The 19,007-nt window shown below is 44.3% G+C and overlaps 1 protein-coding gene across 1 annotated transcript; it reads left to right on the top strand.

The window, feature by feature from the left end:
* Nucleotides 1-10,173: 10,173 nt before the first annotated feature.
* ATP5MC2 (ATP synthase membrane subunit c locus 2) lies at nucleotides 10,174-18,736 on the top strand. The gene is given in 7 exon segments (XM_019659802.1): nucleotides 10,174-10,189; nucleotides 11,778-11,925; nucleotides 11,927-11,962; nucleotides 14,875-14,944; nucleotides 16,171-16,248; nucleotides 16,781-16,974; nucleotides 18,464-18,736. Coding segments are annotated over 6 exon segments (624 nt in total). The 5' UTR covers nucleotides 10,174-10,189; nucleotides 11,778-11,794; the 3' UTR covers nucleotides 18,579-18,736.
* The last annotated feature ends 271 nt before the right edge of the window (nucleotides 18,737-19,007 follow it).

Below are 19,007 nucleotides of genomic sequence, written 5' to 3'. Positions count from 1 at the left end.
GTGAGAGAGAGAGAGAGAGAGAGAGAGAGAGAGAGAGAGAGATTCCTCTTTGGTGGGTTTTGGGGGGGTTTTTGCCCTGGTCTCTGTATAATTTTATGCAGGAATAGAGAGGAAGGTTGGAAAAAACGGCATACAGGAGAACCATGCAAATGATTCTACAATAGAAAATGAGAAGATGAAAATGGAGGCTGGAGAAGGTGGTGAGGACATGGACATAAAAGCCATCCTGCCAATTTCCTGATGTTTAAGAAGCCCTAGGAAAGGACATTAGCAGTCACCAGCCAGAGGCTACCCTGGTGAGAACAGAACACACAGCTACCCCTGATACACAGACAAGGGAGACTAAGGAGGGAGAGTGGGGCCAAATAACATGAGGGGTATAGTAAACCAATTTATTTATGCATACCAATTTAAAACACTGATGCCAGCCAACCATGCACACTTGTTCAGATCATTATCATCCTTTGTCTGCATATGTGGGAGGCAAAAATCCCATCAATGAAGGGACAAAATGGAGGATTTGGGCAGCTTCAGTTTCTGTGTGGAGGCTCCTAAGAGAAGTTGAACTTTGCCTGCTCTTTCATGTCACCTAGGCTTAGTCTCTTGCCTGTGTTGATCAAGCTCCACACTCAAACATGTATTGGACCCGCCACCTACCTTTTGATCCTAGTCTGGTTTTGGCTATGTGCTCTCTGAATGAACCCTTGATAATAAACATCCTGTATACTGAGAGATATTTTCATTTAAACCTAGGAATTGAAGGATGGGGGTCACAGGAAGAAATCAGGTTCAGGGGTCCTTCTGTAGCTTCCTCTATACTCCTCATCAGCCAGTCCTTTCACAAAGCCATCAAGGTCTTCATATATAGCTTTTCCAAAAAGGGACACCCATCGTATGAATGACAGTACCACAAGCTGCCCCTGAGACCACAAAAAGATGCAAGGTAAGATTTAGGAGATCACTACCAGATTTAGGCAGTTGAGGCTGGTAGAAAGAGCACAGGACTTGAATTCAGAAGAATAGGCTTGGGGCAGCCGTTCAGCTCAGTTGGTTAGAGCGTAGTGCTCATAATACCAATGGTTGCTGGTTCAGTCCCCACATGGGCCACTGAGTTGTGCCCTCCACAACTAAACTGAAACAACTACTTGACTTGGAGCTGATGGGTCCTGGAAAAACACACTATTCTCCAATGAAATTAAAAAAAAAAAAAAAAAGAATAGTCTTTAAGACCGGCACTGTCATGCTTTAGTTGTGTGATCACCAGGGGCTGAAGACCAGAGAGGTGAAATGATTTCTGCAGGTAAAACAGCAAGCAAATGGCAGAGTTGGCTCAAGAGCTCAGTTCTCCATTCTCCCATTGTGTAGACAGCATAGCGTGGAATCATACTTCCTGTATTCAAGTCCTGACTTTTCTGCTTACTAGCTGTGTCTGTTTTCTCTTCTGTAAAATGGGGTAACTGTATTTACTTCGCAGGTTTGTTGTTAAGATTCAGAAAACTCATGTAAAGAAATCAGCACGACATCTAGCACATAATAAGCATTCAATAATAGCTGTTTTTATTATGGTGATGGACATAGTTCTCATAACTCACCAACCTGAATGACACAAATTGGCAAAAGATATTCACTAATGCCTGTAAAATACTTAGTGATTTAATCACTAGGCCTCAAAGGAAGGAGTGAACACTGCCTTGAAATTGCCTTTAAAAAACAGTAGGCCCTCTGTTTCGATGACTCTAAAGACCACTTCTCCCCTCAGACCAGTCTTACAATTTTAAGTCTTCTAGAACTAGGTTTATATAGGAGGGGTACACCTGGAACAATTGTATCAAGCTCATTATTCAGTTGTTTCATTCATTCATTCATTCATTCATTCGTTCGTTTGTTCACTCATTGAATACCTAGTTGAAAAGCAGCATGGTTCATCAATCCATCAAACCTACATAGAAGGCCCATTATGTGTGCAACACTTTTATAGGCTGTTATCAAACCATGAGTCCACAATATTATTAGCTTCTCTAGTGAAAAAGAGATACAGATATATAAATATATGCATATCATACATTTTTGTATCCCCAGCACCTAACACAGTTCAGGCACATGGAACTCAATAAATGTGTATTGAATGAATACATAGACACCATGAGAAATAGAGGAATAGAAACATAGCAAGCTTAAACTCTATTTGGAGCAAGAAGACTTGCATATATGAAAGAGTAAGAGAACAATACAAAACAGTAAACACATTAAGACCTTGAATAAATTCAAGGTGATATAGATTAGGAAGAGCTCAAGGGAAGTGGGGGAAAGTGGTAGGTAGGGATGCTTAATATGGAAGGAGTGGACCTGAAATAAAGAGTAGAATTTGGAATGGCAGAGGAGGAAGAGGGCATTCCATCTGCAGGAGAAGCAAGAGCGACAGCATGTGGCAACAATCTATACATGTTCAGAAACAAAACAAGATTAATTTAATAAGAGGGTCAGTCTCTGTGTTTGAAAGACAGAATCCATGTGTGCAACCATGTGTGTCTCTAACAGTGTTCCTGGTCATCAAAAAACGATGTTTGGATTTTCTACTATTTTAGAGAGATAGGCGCGTTCAGGGTGGTATGGCCATAGGCTATTTTCTACCATTTTAGATTATTCATACCTTCTTCCCCTATTTTAACCTGAATAGCAAGAACCAAAACAGTAACCAGCTGCTACTGTCAGCAAAACAAACAGATTGTAAAAGCAATTACTCCATTACCATTTCTCAATTATCTGCATACAAGACAACTTCCTCTTCCTCTTTCTCCCACATGGTCCCAGCCTGAGCTGGGATTATTACTGCCTGGATTATTACTGTCTGTTTTATAAACGCCTTTTTCCAAGACAGAATTGCTTGATAAAAACTTTATATTTTTTCCCCCAGCTCCATAGTTACTGTGAGAGAAGCATGGTGGGGAATAGAAAGGAAAATAATGAGAATGAGTGGTAGTTATAAAACAGTAGGTGCTTTGTACATATTAGCTTATTTAATTTTCACAATAATCCTGTGAGGTACATTTTACAATTAAGAAAACAGGCTCAGAGGGTTTGGCCAGGTTCAAAGAAGAGTAAATAAATGTAACAGGGATTCAAACCCAGTCTATATGATGTCAGAGTCCATGCCCTTAGACCTGGCATGAGGGACCTCTACTCTGGATGCCTCTTTTAGAAGGCCTCCTCCTCTCCAGAGTGAGGATAACTTAAGGCCAAAGGAATGTGCCTACCCAGAGCTCACACCTCCCTGCTCCCATACCATGATCCAATGGCCAGAATCCCCTGTCAAGCAGCCCCAAGCCCACTTCCAGGGCCTCTTCCTGGAGCCCAGTTTCCTGAGAGCACAGAGGAGCTGCTGGAGATCACACTACTGGCCTGGAGTATGGATGGAGTTTAGATGTGTGGCTGCACGGAGCACACACTTTTGTGTGAGGCCCCTCAGTAGTGGGACAGAGCCAGGAATGGAAAGAACCTGAGGGTCAGACTGGGAGCTGAAGGAGTCCTAGAACCCTAAATATAAATCTCCCAGTTGATATTAACATGTTTGTCAAAATAAGAGGGTAGAATATGTTTTACTTAACAGTTTGTTAGCTTTGATCTACAACTTTTACATATTTAGAAATTTGGTATGTAGGCCTATATTTTTTTATCTTGCTCCACAATAATTAGGAGTGGGCCCACTCATCTCACTCTTTTCCTCCTGTTCTTCTATCCTTTCTGCCTAGAAAGCCCCCATGCTTGCCCGCTAGCTAAGCAATTCACCCCTCTTCATTCTCACAGCTTCCCAAATCCACATTTCACCTGAAACTGTTTCAGCTTATTGCAAAAAGAGGTGCTGATTTCCTGTCCCCTGCCCTTTCAAAGCTGCCAAGGCTTCTCCTGCTATTTCTAGACTAAAGATGACATAAACTAACATACAATGCATACCTGTAGTGATTTTATTGTCTATCCTGCCATTCTTCTGTCCTTTATGTCTTGGAGTCTTCAGGATGCATATAGCACTCATCAATGTCTCCCACAAGCCGCAACCCGGTCTTAGCCTCTGTGAAGTGATGCTGGGGAAGATACTTGCTCGTGGATGAGCTCCCAATCTAATACGCAAGGCAGGGGCTAATGACTTAGGCAGGAGGATCTATGGTGGTTTCAGTTTCATTTAGTAGGGAGAAAATGGAGGGAGTAGAGCCTAGAAAAAAGGTTAGATTCAGGTTCATCAAGCTTAGGACCAAGTTTAGAGGAAGGTCAGCCTAGAGATAGGACTAGGTTGTGGAGCCTTACAGGGTGGTTCATAAGATGTGGAGATACAAAAGGACTAGGCTTGGGAGAGAGTCGGGGAATGGCATCATGCAGTGACCCAGGCCAGAACACTGAGCACCATCTTTCTCTCTCCCCTCTCCATCCCCCACAGCAATTGATCACTGAGGCCTATCACTTCTTTCTAAACTTCTTGGCTCTGCCTACTTCTCTCCATCTCCACTGTCACCTCAGAGCTCAGGCAACCACCATCTCCCACCTGGATTATGACAACTTCCTATTGCACATTGTGCCGACCCCCACGCCCCCAGCCACCAGTTCTGCCCCTCCTCATCCATTCTTCACACTACAGCTATAATGATCTTTCTAACATGCAAATCTGAGCTTCTCAATTCTTCTGTTGAAATGACTGGTTGCTGCTTTCTGGATAAAATGCAAATACCTTAGCTTGATGCTCAAAATCCTTCAGGATCTAGCCACTAACAACCAGTCTCACTCCTCTGTACCCTGCTGCACCCACAGCTATTCATTCAGCCACACTGAATTACTTGCCCTTTGGGGAAGAGACCAAGTAATTCTTCACTTCAAAGCCTTTGTGCTTACTGCTTCTCCTCTGTGGAACATCCTTCTATTCCCTCCCTAAATAGGTCTTTCTAGTGTCTCATAAATGGAAGTCTTCCTTGACTACCACTTCTCAAGACTGAATGCTGTCATTCCTATGTGCTGCTATAGCATCCAGTGCTTACCTCTCTTATAACACTATTGCACGGTGTTGAAATGATTTGCCTTTGAATTCTCTGTACTCCCTGCTTGACTATAAACATTTTAAGAGCAAGGACTCTGGCTTATTTACTGTTCAATCGTTCACGAAATTTCTCTTGTGAGCCTAGTATGTGCCAGGTACTGTTCTAAATGCTGAGGATACAGTGGTGAACAAGGTCCCTGCCTTAGTGGAGCTTACCTTCCAGTTGCGGGGGAGGGGTAAGCTATAAAAAGTAAAAATAAAACTATGACAAATGCTATAAAGAAAAATAAAGGAGGACATAAGGAGATAAAGAAGGGAAGGTGGTGGCTATTTAGATTGGGTGGTCAGGAAAGGCTTCTCTAAGGAGGTGATATTTGAGATGAGACCTAAATGATATGAGAGTATGAGCATGATTTGGGAGAAGAATGTTCCAGGAAGAGGAAACAGCAAAGGGCCTGAGTGGGAACAAGTTTGGTCTGTTTGAGTATCAGTAGCAGTCTACTGTAGCTGAATTTCTTCTGTGAGTACTGGAAAACTATTGGAAAGTTTTAAGTTGCATTATCTGATTTACATTTTATTTTTTTATTATTATTTTTTCACTTTTTTTATTATTATTAGTTTCAGGTATCTGATCTACATTTTAAAAGATCAGTTTAGCTACTTACTGTGTGAAGACTAGACTGTGGCAAAACCAGATTGGAATTAGGGAGACCAGTTAAGAGGCTATTGTAGTGATCCAGCAAGAGATTTCAGTGGCTTGGGCCCAACTAGGTTTTGGAAGTGGTAAGGGGTAAACAACCGTGGGATTGTATTCTCATCGTCTAGCATGATGTCTGGCTAGACATTCAATAAATATTTGATGAATGAATTAAGAATTAATTAATCCAACTAAATGAGAACTCTGAGCTGGAACTGAAATCATCCATCCTTTAAGCCTCTACTAAAATCCCAACCCCTCTGGAAGTAGATAACTGCCACTAACAAAGGATCAGTACTAGGCAAGATAGCTATATTTGTTAATTTCTTTAAAAAACAATCAATAGGGAGATGACAAATAACCCAATAGGAAAATGGGCAAAAGATATACACAAATAGGCATTTCACAGAAGAGGAAACATGAGTGGCCAATAAATATATGAAAAGATGCTAACCTCATTAATAATCAGGCAAATACAAATTCAAACCACCATGAAATACCATTTTATATTCAACAGATTGACTAAATACCAAAGTTGGTAAGGACAGGGTAGCAACTGAAACTCTTACATATTTTGATGGGCATAAATATTGGAAAACAATTTGACATTAACTAGAAAAGTTGAAGATATTCATATCCTACAACTGAGCAATTCCCTTTTATATATATCCTGAAGAAACTATTCCCATGTATACCAGGAGACATGTGCAAAAATGTTCTAAGCAGCATTGTTTGTAATAGCAAAAAGCTGGAAACAAAATATTCATCAACAGGGGAATTAATCAACATATTGGTGGACTATTATATACCAATGAAAATGAATAAACTATAGCTACCTACATCAACATGGATGAATCTTAGAAACATGACATTAAATGAAAAGAACAAGCAAAGAAGCCTACAAACGACCGGCCGAGTGGTGCGTTGGTTAAGAGTTGGCTTGGGATGACAGAGGGCCCCGGTTTGGATCCCACACATGAGGGCCAGTGACACTGCCCTCTACAGCTAAGATGCTGAACAACAGCTCAACTTGGAGCTGGGCTGCCATGAGTCGAGGGCGAAGGCGTAGGCTGCAGCCCCTGCTGCAGTGGGTTGCCATGGGCTACTGTGTGTAGCCAGCAGCCAGCGTGAGCGGCCAGCAGGCGCAGTGAGCGGCCGTCCAGAAGCCGGCGACTGATGTGCCTCACCTGGGAAGAGTGCACAACTTGGGCCAGTGAAACAACGTCCTCCACAACTAGACTGAAGAACAAAAGGACAGCAACTTGTCTGTTTCCCTTCCCCCAATTCCCCAGCGCTGTTCCCATCCACCAATTCCCCAATAAAAATCTTTAAAAACAAACAAACAAACAAAAAAAAGAGTTGGCTTGGGATGCCAACTCTGAACAGCAGGGCCCCGATTCAGATCCCACATGAGGGCCAGTGACACTGCCCTCTACAGCTAAGATGGTGAACAACAGCTCAAGTGTAGGCTGCAGTGGGGCTGGCCGGCAGAAAGGGGGCCCAAAATAAACAATATATGGCAAAAATATCAAGAAAAACCTTGAAATGATAAACATAAAATTCAGGGGCTACTATAGGAGAGAAGCCCTGTGGACCCCTCAGTGGTATTGGTAATGTTTTTTTCTTTTCCCAAATTAGGGGTGGTTTAATGGCTGTCCATTTTATTATTATGCTTCATGATTTATACAAAATGTCAGCTCTGGAAAGGAAAGGATTTTTGTTGTATTTTGTTCACATCTGTGTTTCTAGCACCTAGGACAGTGCCTGGCATGTAGGACCTCAATAAATATCTGTTAAACAAAAGATATACATTATTTACATTTTATATGATTCAAATATTTCTTTTTTTTTTAAAGGAGAAAAGAAACTACTTTAATCATAGTACCCTTTGATCATTCTAGCTGGAAGTCATACTGACTCCTCAACTCCTATTACCCATACAACCTATTAAATCCTGCTGCATAGTGTAGTACATATAGACTTATATGTACATGTCTTTCTTACTGATTATAAATTTATGAAGAGAAAGGGATTATGCTTCCTCCTTCTTTATTCCCACTCACAATTTGTAGCACAATACCTTGCACATAGTAGATGTTTAATAAATATTGGCTGATCACTTGAAGTCACAGGAGATAAGGACAAACCAAGAACAGATCTTTTGCTACCTATATTTAAAACTGAAAAAGTACTTAATAATCATCTAGTGTTCTCCTATATTTTGTAGGTGAGAAAACTGAGTCCAGAGAGGGGAAGTGATCTTCTCAAAGTCACATAATTAATTAGTAGTATTCCAAAATCTAGATTCAGATCTCTAGTTTGCTGTCATTAGCTCTTCACAATATGTCACAATGACTTTTATTTTCTGTTTTGTCCGTGTGTGTTCCTTGCTTGGGAGCCACCAAATGGCAGGGACCAAATTTGTTCACATAGATATTTAATCATGGCCTCTAAATATGTGAGACCTGTACAAATTCAGAGGAACTTAGATTCTTCCCCAGCAAAAATTTGCTCTGCCACCAATTCTTCCACTGATCCCTCCCTCAGAAGCCTGGATACAAATGACCCTTTCCCTTCCTCCACTTAGCATTTTCTTTCTCCCTAAGCAAGTAGGTTTGCTGATAGCTCTTGGTCCTGCTATCCTGGGGAACTGATTTAGCAAGAAGAAATAGAAAATCCATGTCAGTGCCCACCAGGAGCTTGAAATCAACAATTACAAATAGAGGAGCTCAAGACCTAAGAATAGTCCTTATTGGTAGTGCAAAGATACTACTTCAACTTGTACAAAATTGCATATTTAGCAGAAAGAAAGAGAGTCCTAGAAAGTTAAAACTGGAGGGAACCTTAGAGATCACCTACTTCTCTCCCCGATTGAGAGATTAAGTAACTTGCAGAATTACTCAGCTAGTTAGTAGTAAGGCTGGGACTAGACTCCTAGTCTCGTTTCCAGGACAGCTATTCTTTCCACACTACATGCTGGCAACATGTGCATCTAGCAAAATGCATCATAAAGTAGCCTTATCTTAGAGCATCAGGAATGAAAAACATATCATTCAAACCCTTCCTCTTCTCTCTGGAAAACTTTTTTGTGTTTCCTTGTGTCCTAGTCTCTCTCTCTTTGTCCCTCTTATGTTTCTCTCTGGTAAATCCCTCTCTCTGTTTGTGGTTTCAAATTGAACTGTGTGGCATACCTGCGTGATTCTCTTGATTCTTCTTCACTAAGCTACTGTGTTTCCCGTCTAAAAGTAAACATGCATAAGCCAATCAAGACTCTTTCTTGGTGACCTTTGTGGAAAAGAACACTCAGTATTTCTATTAGAGAGGTGCTGAACCTCCCTCCTAGCCTATCCAGTCAATTAAAATGAGTCTCTGGCTCCCCTGAGAGTTGTTAACCAATCCGAAGAAAGAAAAGATCAATCTCATTTCTTCGTCACCGCTGTGCAGGGAGGCTGCTAACCAGTCAGAATCTGTCACTAGCAGTCATTAGAAAAGCTGGCCAATCAGGCCAACTTTGTTACATGGTCTGGTAGGAAAAGAAAGGAATTGATTGGAAAGGATAGTTCTGGCTCCACACCCTTTCCTTCCCAACCGTTTTCCCTCAGTGAAGGAAGGACCCTTTCCCATGCCCTTGATAATGAAAATCCCTAGACCCTTTGCCACTGTTCTCTTGGATCATCTTTTGTTGTTTTCAAATTCCTCCCTGACATACCCACATCCACTTTTTGTACTCTCATTGTTCCCCTACTGATTTAATTTCTGACTTCCAACCTAATAGCAATAGCCCACAGGATTCTCAGATCTCCACTCCCAGCCTGTCAAATAACTTGTTTTGCATGATTTATATAGGTGAAAAAGTTCAGTAAGTGATAGTTGAGTCTCTTTCAAGAGATATCATTGAAAGGACCTTGTAATACAGTCTCTAGGGATCAGTGAAGAATTGAGTTGCTATACCCCTAACTATAATGAGTTCCAACCACCTTGCTAAAAGCTTCACCTATATTATCCCAGTGTCCGCTCTGGGGTCAGCACTATCATTATTCCCAATTTACATGGGAGGTCATGGATTTAGAGAGATTAAACAGCTTGTCCAAGGTCACACAGCGATTTGGGAACCCAGGTTTGTCTGAATCCAGTGAATTGGGAGTAAGGAAGAATTAAACATTGCAGGCTGCAACAACTTTTGGGAGCAGCGAGCTTTAGCTTCCTCACAGGCCCCTTCTCCAAACCTCCTTTGGGATTGTTATCGATATCTGAGAGGGGTCTAAATTGTCGCAACAGCTGCAACAACTGTTTGGTGGTAGCAGAACTGTGGACTTTTTGCCTCGAGGAGGATGTGACACTGAGAGCTAAAAAGAATTCAGTATGAGCGGGTTGGGGTGTCTGGAGACTTCAGAGGAAGTCCTTTCTCACTACCCTGTCTTGCCTTGCCCCTCACAGCATCTGGCACGGTGCCTGGCACTGCTTGGTCCTTGGTAAATACCTGTTGATTAATTCGCAAGGATCCCTCCCAGCTCCATTCCTCACCTACCCTCCTCCCCCAAGACAACCACTGGAACTGAAGGGAGATTTGGGGATTTCAGGGGAACCAGTGAGAGAATCCTCGTTGAGCTGGAATCGTGGATTTAGGAAGGGTGGGAAGTCCCCCCCACCCGTTTCTCCGCGCCCGCTACTCCGATCTCTCCTATTTCTGCCCACTCCTTCTCCTCCCTTTCAGGAGCTCAGGGCCATAAAAATGCAGATGGAGGATCGGTGTGAAATAACGGGCCCATATAAATCCCTCTGCCGCCCGCCTGCAAGATGGATTGGCCGCATTGAAATTCCTCCGCGAGGATAATTAAACTCGGGGCCTCATCCGGGCAAAATTACATTCCTGTAATGGCGTCGCTCGGGGTCCCGGGAAATTGCTCCGTGGGCTTTCAGCGGCGGTTTTTATCGCCGGCCGGGGTGTGCCTGGCTGCGGCTCGCCTCTCCTCCGGGACCGTAAAGCTGCTGCTGTGATTTATCCTCCCCTTCTCCCAAATCCGATTAAATGGAGGAGCTCGGGGCCGGGGCGCCGCGGGGCCCGGGAACCGGAGGGGGCGGCGGGAAGGACGGGGCCAAGGAGGGGAGGACAAACGGCCCCTCAGAGGGTGGCGGATTTGGCTTTATTTACAGCCGCGGCTTTATTTTTATTTTTTATATTTTTTTATGGGGGTTTGGTGCGCTTTCCCCGTCTTTCTCGTGCTGCTTTCAAGCACGATACCTGGACGGCTGAGGTTTGGACATGAGGGGAACTAGGTAGGCCTTGCGGCCCTCTTCCAAAGTGGCTGGTGAGCCCCTGTCTGGGAGACAAAGAGGCCTAGAAGAAGCGATGAGGGGCGGGAAGTCCCCCACTTCCTTACATGGGGGAAGGATGAGCGAAAGGGCATGAGGGAGAAGCCTAGGGATTTCCACGGGACCATCTCAGGGGAGGGAGTCGGCATATCTCACTCAACTCGAGTAGATGAAGCCTGGGCAGAGGCACTAGCATGCCCGGGGCGACCTTGCAACCTCACAGCGGTTAGTGGTGTCATAGTCCTTGACAGTCTCAGGACTTAATGTCAGTGTGCTTGAGTCCCAGTCATCTTTAGCCCCCATCTTCTGGTTCACTGATGTTGGTTTCCTCATGGCTGGTCACTGGAATGAAGAAAGAGGGAGAGGGAAATAAAGGCAAAGCCACCAGAGGCAGCTGGAGCGTTTTGAAAACTATTGGGCCATTGAACGGGTTTCCCATCCATAAAGCCAGACTTCCGGGGGCAACAGAAGGCAGGAACCCCATGTCTTCATTTTTCTTCTGCTGCACTTTGGGCAATGAACCCCAATCCCGATTGTATGCTATTTAAAACTGACTTTCTGGGTAAAAAAATTTTTTTCCAAAGTGACTGCGCATGCTTGGGAAGGGGACGCTAGTCCAAGATCCCAAACGCTGTGCAAACCAAACAGCAGGCCACGTTATGCGTTATGGATCGGCTTACACTGCGTAATTGTACTCATTTCGGTACACGGTCGGCTCCGCCGGCTGTTTCTCCTCTCAAACGCCAGGTGGAGCGACTAGCCAGATGCCGCCACGGAGCTGGCAGGCGGCGCTGTGGCGCCTGGGCCGCCTCAACGTTGCAATCACTCTATCCTTGGCGGAGCGACTCGTTGGTCCCTGCCGCGCATGCGCTGAGCCTTCCTTTCGCTATTCCCGCCCCCCTCCCTCTCTGTCTTCTCTGCCCTGGGAGCAGGTAAGGCCTTGGGCCCTCGCGCCCGCTTTGCGCCGCACAGGCGCGCGGGATACCCTACTTTGCGCGGATCCTTTGAGGCCCTTACCTTGCATGCTCCCACTGGGGTTTTCACGTCCTCCCTCGCTCCCGGTATCCCCGCGCCTTAGGTCGGCCCTTTCTGTGTGCCGGTGACCTCCAACCGCGCGTGCTTGGCGCCATCTTGGATATCTCGAACGGGGAGGGCGCCTTGGAGCTGGCGCAAGCCAAATCCCAGCGTGCTCATTTCACCTGTTCCGACCCAGCCCTTACAAACACTTTATTACCGTCTTGCCCTGTCAGAAGCGTCACAACCCCCAGAATCTCTCTTATTTCTGCTTTCTCCTCTCATTCTCACTCCGTTCTTTCATTCTCCTGAAACCTCCAGACTTCAGGACATCAGGTGCTGAGCAATGGATGTAATGGATCATTTAAAGCCACCAACTCCTCCACTCAGCACCCCTCAATTTAAAAAGTAAACCGTGAACGTGGTAGAAGTGCATAGAACAGCCAAAACACCCTCTCCCTTTAGGCTGTGATCTACGAGAGCTATAGCAGAAAAGAGGCCGGTTTCTTAGGAACTTTTGGTTGTCTCCCAGCACTGTTCTCTTCCTTTCACGCATGTGAAGCTAGAAAAAACACAAGTGGTGGGCTAATAGGTTTTCCGTTAGAGGCAGCAGGCTCAAAAGGGTGGGGTGGGACCTGCAGTGGGATACTCTGCACCTGTCAGCTCTTCTGTCAAGGGTTTAGTTTACGGAGACTTCCCAGACAATACCCTCAAGAGGAAAAAGAAGGTTTAAGGAAGAGAATGGTTAAGCCAACGGCCCTGTAACTTTCCCATCTATACTGAGGAAGAAACCCATGATGATTTAGGCCCTCTGGTTCTGGGTGTAGGCTAACAATTGCAGACTTAACCAAGGTTAGGTGACCACTTTGCAGGCTCCCTTAATTGCCACCCTTTGTTGTGGGCTTATTATATGCCAGCACCACATTAAGCTCTTTGCATATGTTATTTTGATTAATCCCACTAAGTACTACATTTTACAAATGATTTTGAGGCTTAATTCCATGGAAAAAAAGGACTCTTGTAAAGCGATTTTGGCTTTTGACCAAAGAAAAACTGAATAGTCCAGCAGCAAAATTGGGAAAAACTGAATAGTCTAGCAGCAAAATTGGGTTAGAGTTACACATGGGGCAGAAATTAAGAGTTCTAGAAAAGACAAGGATTGAAGACATCCATTAATCTAAAAGTAGTTAAGATTCCAGATTGTAGTATAACCAGCTCATTTAAGGAAGTGTCACTTAACAGGCCTGAGTAATCACTGAGTATTTCAACCTATAGCATATTAGAAAGCATTCACTTGTGAGAACAGTTCAAGCCCAGCCTCTGCCACTACCATAGGTTCAAGACTGGTTTTTAGACCATGCTATGTAGACCAGTCTACGTAAGAATCATTTGGGAAGCTTTTTTGAAATACACAGTACTTGGACCTTAACCCCAGAAATCTTGATCGGGAAGGTCAAGGCATGAGCCAAGAATATGCGTTTTTTAATGCATATACCATCTTTACCCTCAGGTTCAGTTCTACCAACTTAGGCACCTACAGGGTATTAACATTGTTTTAGATCTTGGGGATACAAAATTGAATACCTCTTAGTATAATGGTGAAAATTAGTACTTAACAATCATTGCTAATTAGAGTAATGGCAAAGTTCCTCGTTGATCTGCCCTCACGCTGTTAAATTTATGTAAGAGGGCTGGCCGAGTGGCGCGTTGGTTAAGAACTGGCTTGGGACGCCAGAGGGCCCCTGTTCGGATCCCACATATGAGGGCCAGTGACGTTGCTCTCTACAGCTAAGATGCTGAACAACAGCTCGACCTGGAGCTGGGTTGCCGTGAGTCGCTGGCGACGGCGTAGGCTGCAGCCTGTGCTGCAGTGAGTTGCCATGGGCTACCATGTGTAGCCAGCGGCCAGCGTGAGCTGCCAACAGCTGCTGTGAGCAGCTGTCCAGAAGCTGGCAACTGAACTGCCTCGCCTGGGAAGAGTGCAATGATGGTGCCAACTTGGGCCAGTGGAGGACATCGCTTCACTGGCCCATGTTGGTATTATCATTGTGCTTTTCCTGAATGAGGCAGATCAGTCACTGGCCTCTGGACAGCCGCTCACAGCAGCTCTTGGCATCTCACACCAGCTGCCAGCCACTCACAGTAGCTTATGGTAGCCCACTGCAGCAGGGGATGCAGCCTATGCCGTCACCGGCGACTCATGGCAGCCCAGCTCCAGGTCGAGCTGTTGTTCACCATCTTAGCTGTAGAGGGCAGTGTCACTGGCCCTCATGTGGGATCCGAACTGGGGCCCTGCTGCTCAGAGCTGGCATCCCAAACCAGCTCTTAAACAACAAGCCATTCGGCCGGCCCTGAAATTGAAATGTTTTGAGGAGTCAAATACTTCCAGGTAATTAATCTTTTTAGATTGTTGGAGATCCTTCCAGTGTCTTGGCCTTCAACAGATATCTCCCAAGAGTCTTTAAAGGGCAACTTTTTAAGGCCCAGACAGTGAGGTCTTGAGAAGGGTGCCTTTTGAATAGAAACTGAGGAAAATTCAGGTAAAGGACACTCTGGGGAAGTGCCTCCAAAAACCCTAACTCTAAAAGGCTATGGAAAGTGGATAACAGGTCTTAAAGCTGGGATTAAGTGGCTACTTGTTCAAACCAGGGGAAGTCACTTGATTATAAGGAGATCTTGACTTCAGGGTTCTAACTGCATCTCTTCTAACACTTGAGGTCAGTCACCCTGCTCTCTGGACCAATTAAATTTCCAGAGCACTTTTTCTGCTAATAAGGATGTCCTTTGGTGAGCAAGGACAATGTTGACAATGCCGCTTCTGTAATTCCAGCTCTCCTGCCACAGCCCCTCATCCCCTGAAAATGTACGCGTGCACCAAGTTTGTTTCCACCCCCTCCTTGGTGAGTACCTGCTTTTTCTGGGAGAGTTTTTAAGGAGGGGCATCTTTTCTCTTCTTTGCCAAACCTTGTGCTTCACAGTTGCGCTGGAGGAAAACCCTTTGCTATGCTAGCCTGACAGGAGAGAGTCAGTGCTTACCAGGCAACCCCCATGTCCTTTGGAAGCCAGATAGTTCTTCTCATCCAGCCATCTTAGAAGAAGAGTATAAATGAGAATCTAGAAAGATCAGGTTATTCCTATCCTGACACTTTCTGTAAATGAACCCAGCCAGAAATGGTAAACATGAAGTAGATTGCCTATCTTGGAACTTGGACTGAGTATGCACTGTGTACAAGATCTTGTCCTGAGTGTTGCAGAGCCATAGCTGAGAGTTCCCTCTGGTAGCTTCAGTTTGAGTGGGAAGCTAAAATACACATAAATACCCATTGGAAAGATAATTTGATTCAGAAGCAACAGCATGGAATAAATTACAAATTATTAAATGGTGGAAACAGTTGGTTCATCCATCTGTAGTGAAAAAGAGTGATGCTCTTAATGGGTTCCATTTGTTGAGCACTCACTATGCCTGGCACTGACTTTACCAATGTGTGTACGTAATCTAATTCACTCCTCAAATCAACCCTGAGATAATTCCTATTTCAAAGATGAGAAAACAGGCTTAGAAGGATTTGAGTGACTTGTCCTAAGATTGCACAGCTGATATAGACCAAAGATGAACTCGATCTATCTGACTAAAGCCCTGGCTATTAACCACCATGTTGTCTGCCTTGGAGGTACTGGCTTAGGGTTAGTCAGAAAAAAGGCTACCAGGAGGAGGTGGATTTAGAACATGGATCTTTGTGTCTGTTTTCAGAATACAGAAGGATGTATTCAGGGAATGATGCTCCAATTATTGGCTTCCTTCTTGTGGGCTAGTCAAATTTCCCTTATTGAGCGAAGCAAATGTTGCTGAGGTTTATATTTATTCCCATTCTCAAGGCTTGTGAAAGGGTACAGTGAGGGTGGCCCAAAAGGAAGTAGACTTCTCTTGAAGCAAAGGAGAAGCCTAGGAAGCAAGAGAAATGGTGAGGTTCTTGAATCTAGAATTTGCTAAAAGTAAAAGAATGATCCAAGATTCCGATTTAAGTTCGAGAGAATGAAAGGGGTATCCGAGCAACAATTTGGGATGAATGGTTCTGAAACTCCTCTTCAATCTTTCTTGACCTTGCTCTTGTGTCATTCCCACTAGGTCAGGAGCACCTCTCAGCTGCTGAGCCGGTCGCTCTCTGCAGTGGTGCTGAAGCGACCGGAGACACTGACAGATGAGGTATCTTATAGGTGGAATTGGGCCTGTGGTTTGGAGTTGAGGGGTGAGGAGGCTTACCTGGCAGAACCAGTAGAGGGAGTGCTCGGGACAATCATCACAGGCGAAAATTAGTGAAGGAAGGAAGCCATTGGCTTTAAGTGGAGCTGGAGAACAGTTACCATATATGCTCTAGTGTTCAGCTCTCGCACTGATAGCGTGTGCCCATGTATGCTGCTAATAATTGCCATTACTTGACCTAATTCACTGACTTCAGTTGGGAGCATTTAGTCCTAGGGCACTAAGTACAGCTTCAGCTTTGGTCTTAACACTTCTAGAGCATACTTGAATCTTGGAGGTATTTGAAGTCCATGTCTTGCATTAAAAAGTTCTGCTTTGCAGCATTTTAGGAGGTTTTCCAAGGAGTAAAAAGATTTTCTGTTTGGGAGAGAAACCATGGGATTTGATAGGATAAAGCGTTTAAATAGTACAAAAGTTTCCAAAGTAAAAAGGGGTTTCCTAAAAATGTTACCTTTTACCTGCCTCTTCTTCACAGAGCCTCAGCAGCTTGGCAGCCCCACATACCCAGACATCATTTATTTCTAGCCGTAGCTTCCAAACCAGCGCCATTTCAAGGGACATCGACACAGCAGCCAAGTTCATTGGGGCTGGGGCTGCCACAGTCGGGGTGGCTGGTTCTGGGGCTGGAATTGGGACTGTGTTTGGGAGCCTCATCATTGGTTATGCCAGGTAAGATGGGCCTTCCATTGGCTCTCTGATATGCTTTCCAAAGGTCTAGGCAGAAATATTTGGGGATCTACAGCTGCATTACCCTATGCAGTAGCCACTAGCCATGTGTGACTATTTGCATTTAAATTTTAATTGAAAGTACACCAAGTTTAAGTTTTCAGTTCCTCAGTCACACCCACCATATTTCGTGCTCAGTAGCCACATGGGACTGTTGGCTACCATATTGGATGGTGCAGCTATAGAACATTATAGAACAGGTTTGGTTTATAGCAGGAGTCGGCAAGCTAGGGTGGGTGGGCAGGCATGTCTGGGACACAGCCCAGTTTTGTATTATCTGAGCTAAAAATGGGGTTTTTATTTTTAAAATGTCATGGGGAAAAAAAAAAGGCAACAGACCATATGTGACCCACAAAGGCTAAAGTATTTACTATCTGGCCCTTTATAGAAAAAGTTTGCTACCCCTTTCTAGAGCCTCAGTTACATAGTGGCTTCACTGCTGTTTTCCCCATCCCCGGGAATTCCCCTCTGTTACTCTGGGGAAAATTGCCTTTGCAGCCAGCCCGCTGTTCCCTGATGCTTGGGACTATTTGGTCCCCACCATCTCTGGGCAACTCACTGTTAGAGTTAAATTAATCCCCTAGAGTCCCGCAAGTTAGATAGATCTTAATGTCTTTGGAGAAATAAGTATATTTTTTAAGATTTATATGAAACAAGAAGCCTAACTTCTTCTGTGCCCACAATTATGTTAAAAGCTGGTGTTGCTTTACCTTATCCATGAAGACTTCCAGAGGTGACAGAGTAAGGGAAACAAATTTTTATATTGACTTTCAAAGTTGGGAATTCTTTATCTCATTTTGATTCATATCATCTAAACCCTGTAGACCATTTGTAGCTTTTTAAAACTCCAAATTTTTTGACTGTTTGGAAATGAGAGAAGGTATTTGCTCTGACTCCCTTGTCCTCTAGAGCAGTGTTTTTCTAATTGTGTTCCATGAAGCCCTAGGGTTCTGAGGGTATGCCCCAGAGACTGTCTTAGAGAATGAAAGGGAGACCAGTAAAACAAGCTTTTAACATACCCCACTTTTTTACCATTGCCGTTTTTGGCTTTTATATGTTTCATATTTGGGAGTTCTGCTGCTTAAACTTTGAAAACACTGCTATGATAGACCCTGCCTCTCCAGTAGGATACCTCCTCCATCCTGGTTGGGCCCTGAATAGTTAAGTGTCCAGGCCCAGAGATCTTAAGTTATGATGATATGGGTGCCATTAGACGTGGTAATGTTTGTATACAATTTTGTATTGTTCACTTCTCTCACTCAGTCTCTGTAAAACCCTGATGTGTCAGAGCAAGATTTAGGGCATGATGATGTCACCCCGAGAGATTTGTTACATAAGATGAGCTTGGGATGAATTCTCCCTGAGCCTGCCTTTGATGTTCTTTTCTTTGTGTGGACTAGAAATTCAGTCTTTTTTCTTCCCCTTCTCCCAGGAACCCTTCTCTGAAGCAACAGCTCTTCTCCTACGCCATTCTGGGCTTTGCCCTCTCAGAGGCCATGGGGCTCTTTTGCCTGATGGTGGCCTTTCTCATCCTCTTCGCCATGTGAAGGAGCCATCGCCACCTCCCGTAGTTCTTTCTCCTGTGTCTTGTCTGCCCTGTATGTTCCTTTTCCTATACCTCCCCAGGCAGCCTGGGGAAAGTGGTTGGCTCAGGGTTTGACAGAAGGAAGATAAATAAATACTGTATTAATAAGATGTTTCTTGAGTCTCCTGTGTATATTTCTTTTCCCCAGTTGGCTAAGTGCCTTGGTGAAAGTATAAGGCCTGGAGGGTGGTGATGGTTCTAAAGTCAACATGGGTCTGGCCTCACCTGTTTTTAATTCGGTGTCAGGAAAGCTTTATTCAAATTAGGACTCCTTTTTAATAATTTTTACCTGGGATGGCCTATTACTTACCTTAGATGATTGGGTCAGTAGCAACTTACAATACTGACTTAATATGATGACTAATGCGCTCTCTGTTTCCACTACTGCTCT

Source organism: Hipposideros armiger, unplaced genomic scaffold (genome assembly GCF_001890085.2).
Source record: "Hipposideros armiger isolate ML-2016 unplaced genomic scaffold, ASM189008v1 scaffold_303, whole genome shotgun sequence".
Taxonomy (NCBI): domain Eukaryota; kingdom Metazoa; phylum Chordata; class Mammalia; order Chiroptera; family Hipposideridae; genus Hipposideros; species Hipposideros armiger.
Note: the sequence above shows the minus strand (reverse complement) of the source record. Positions and strands in the feature narration are given on the sequence as shown.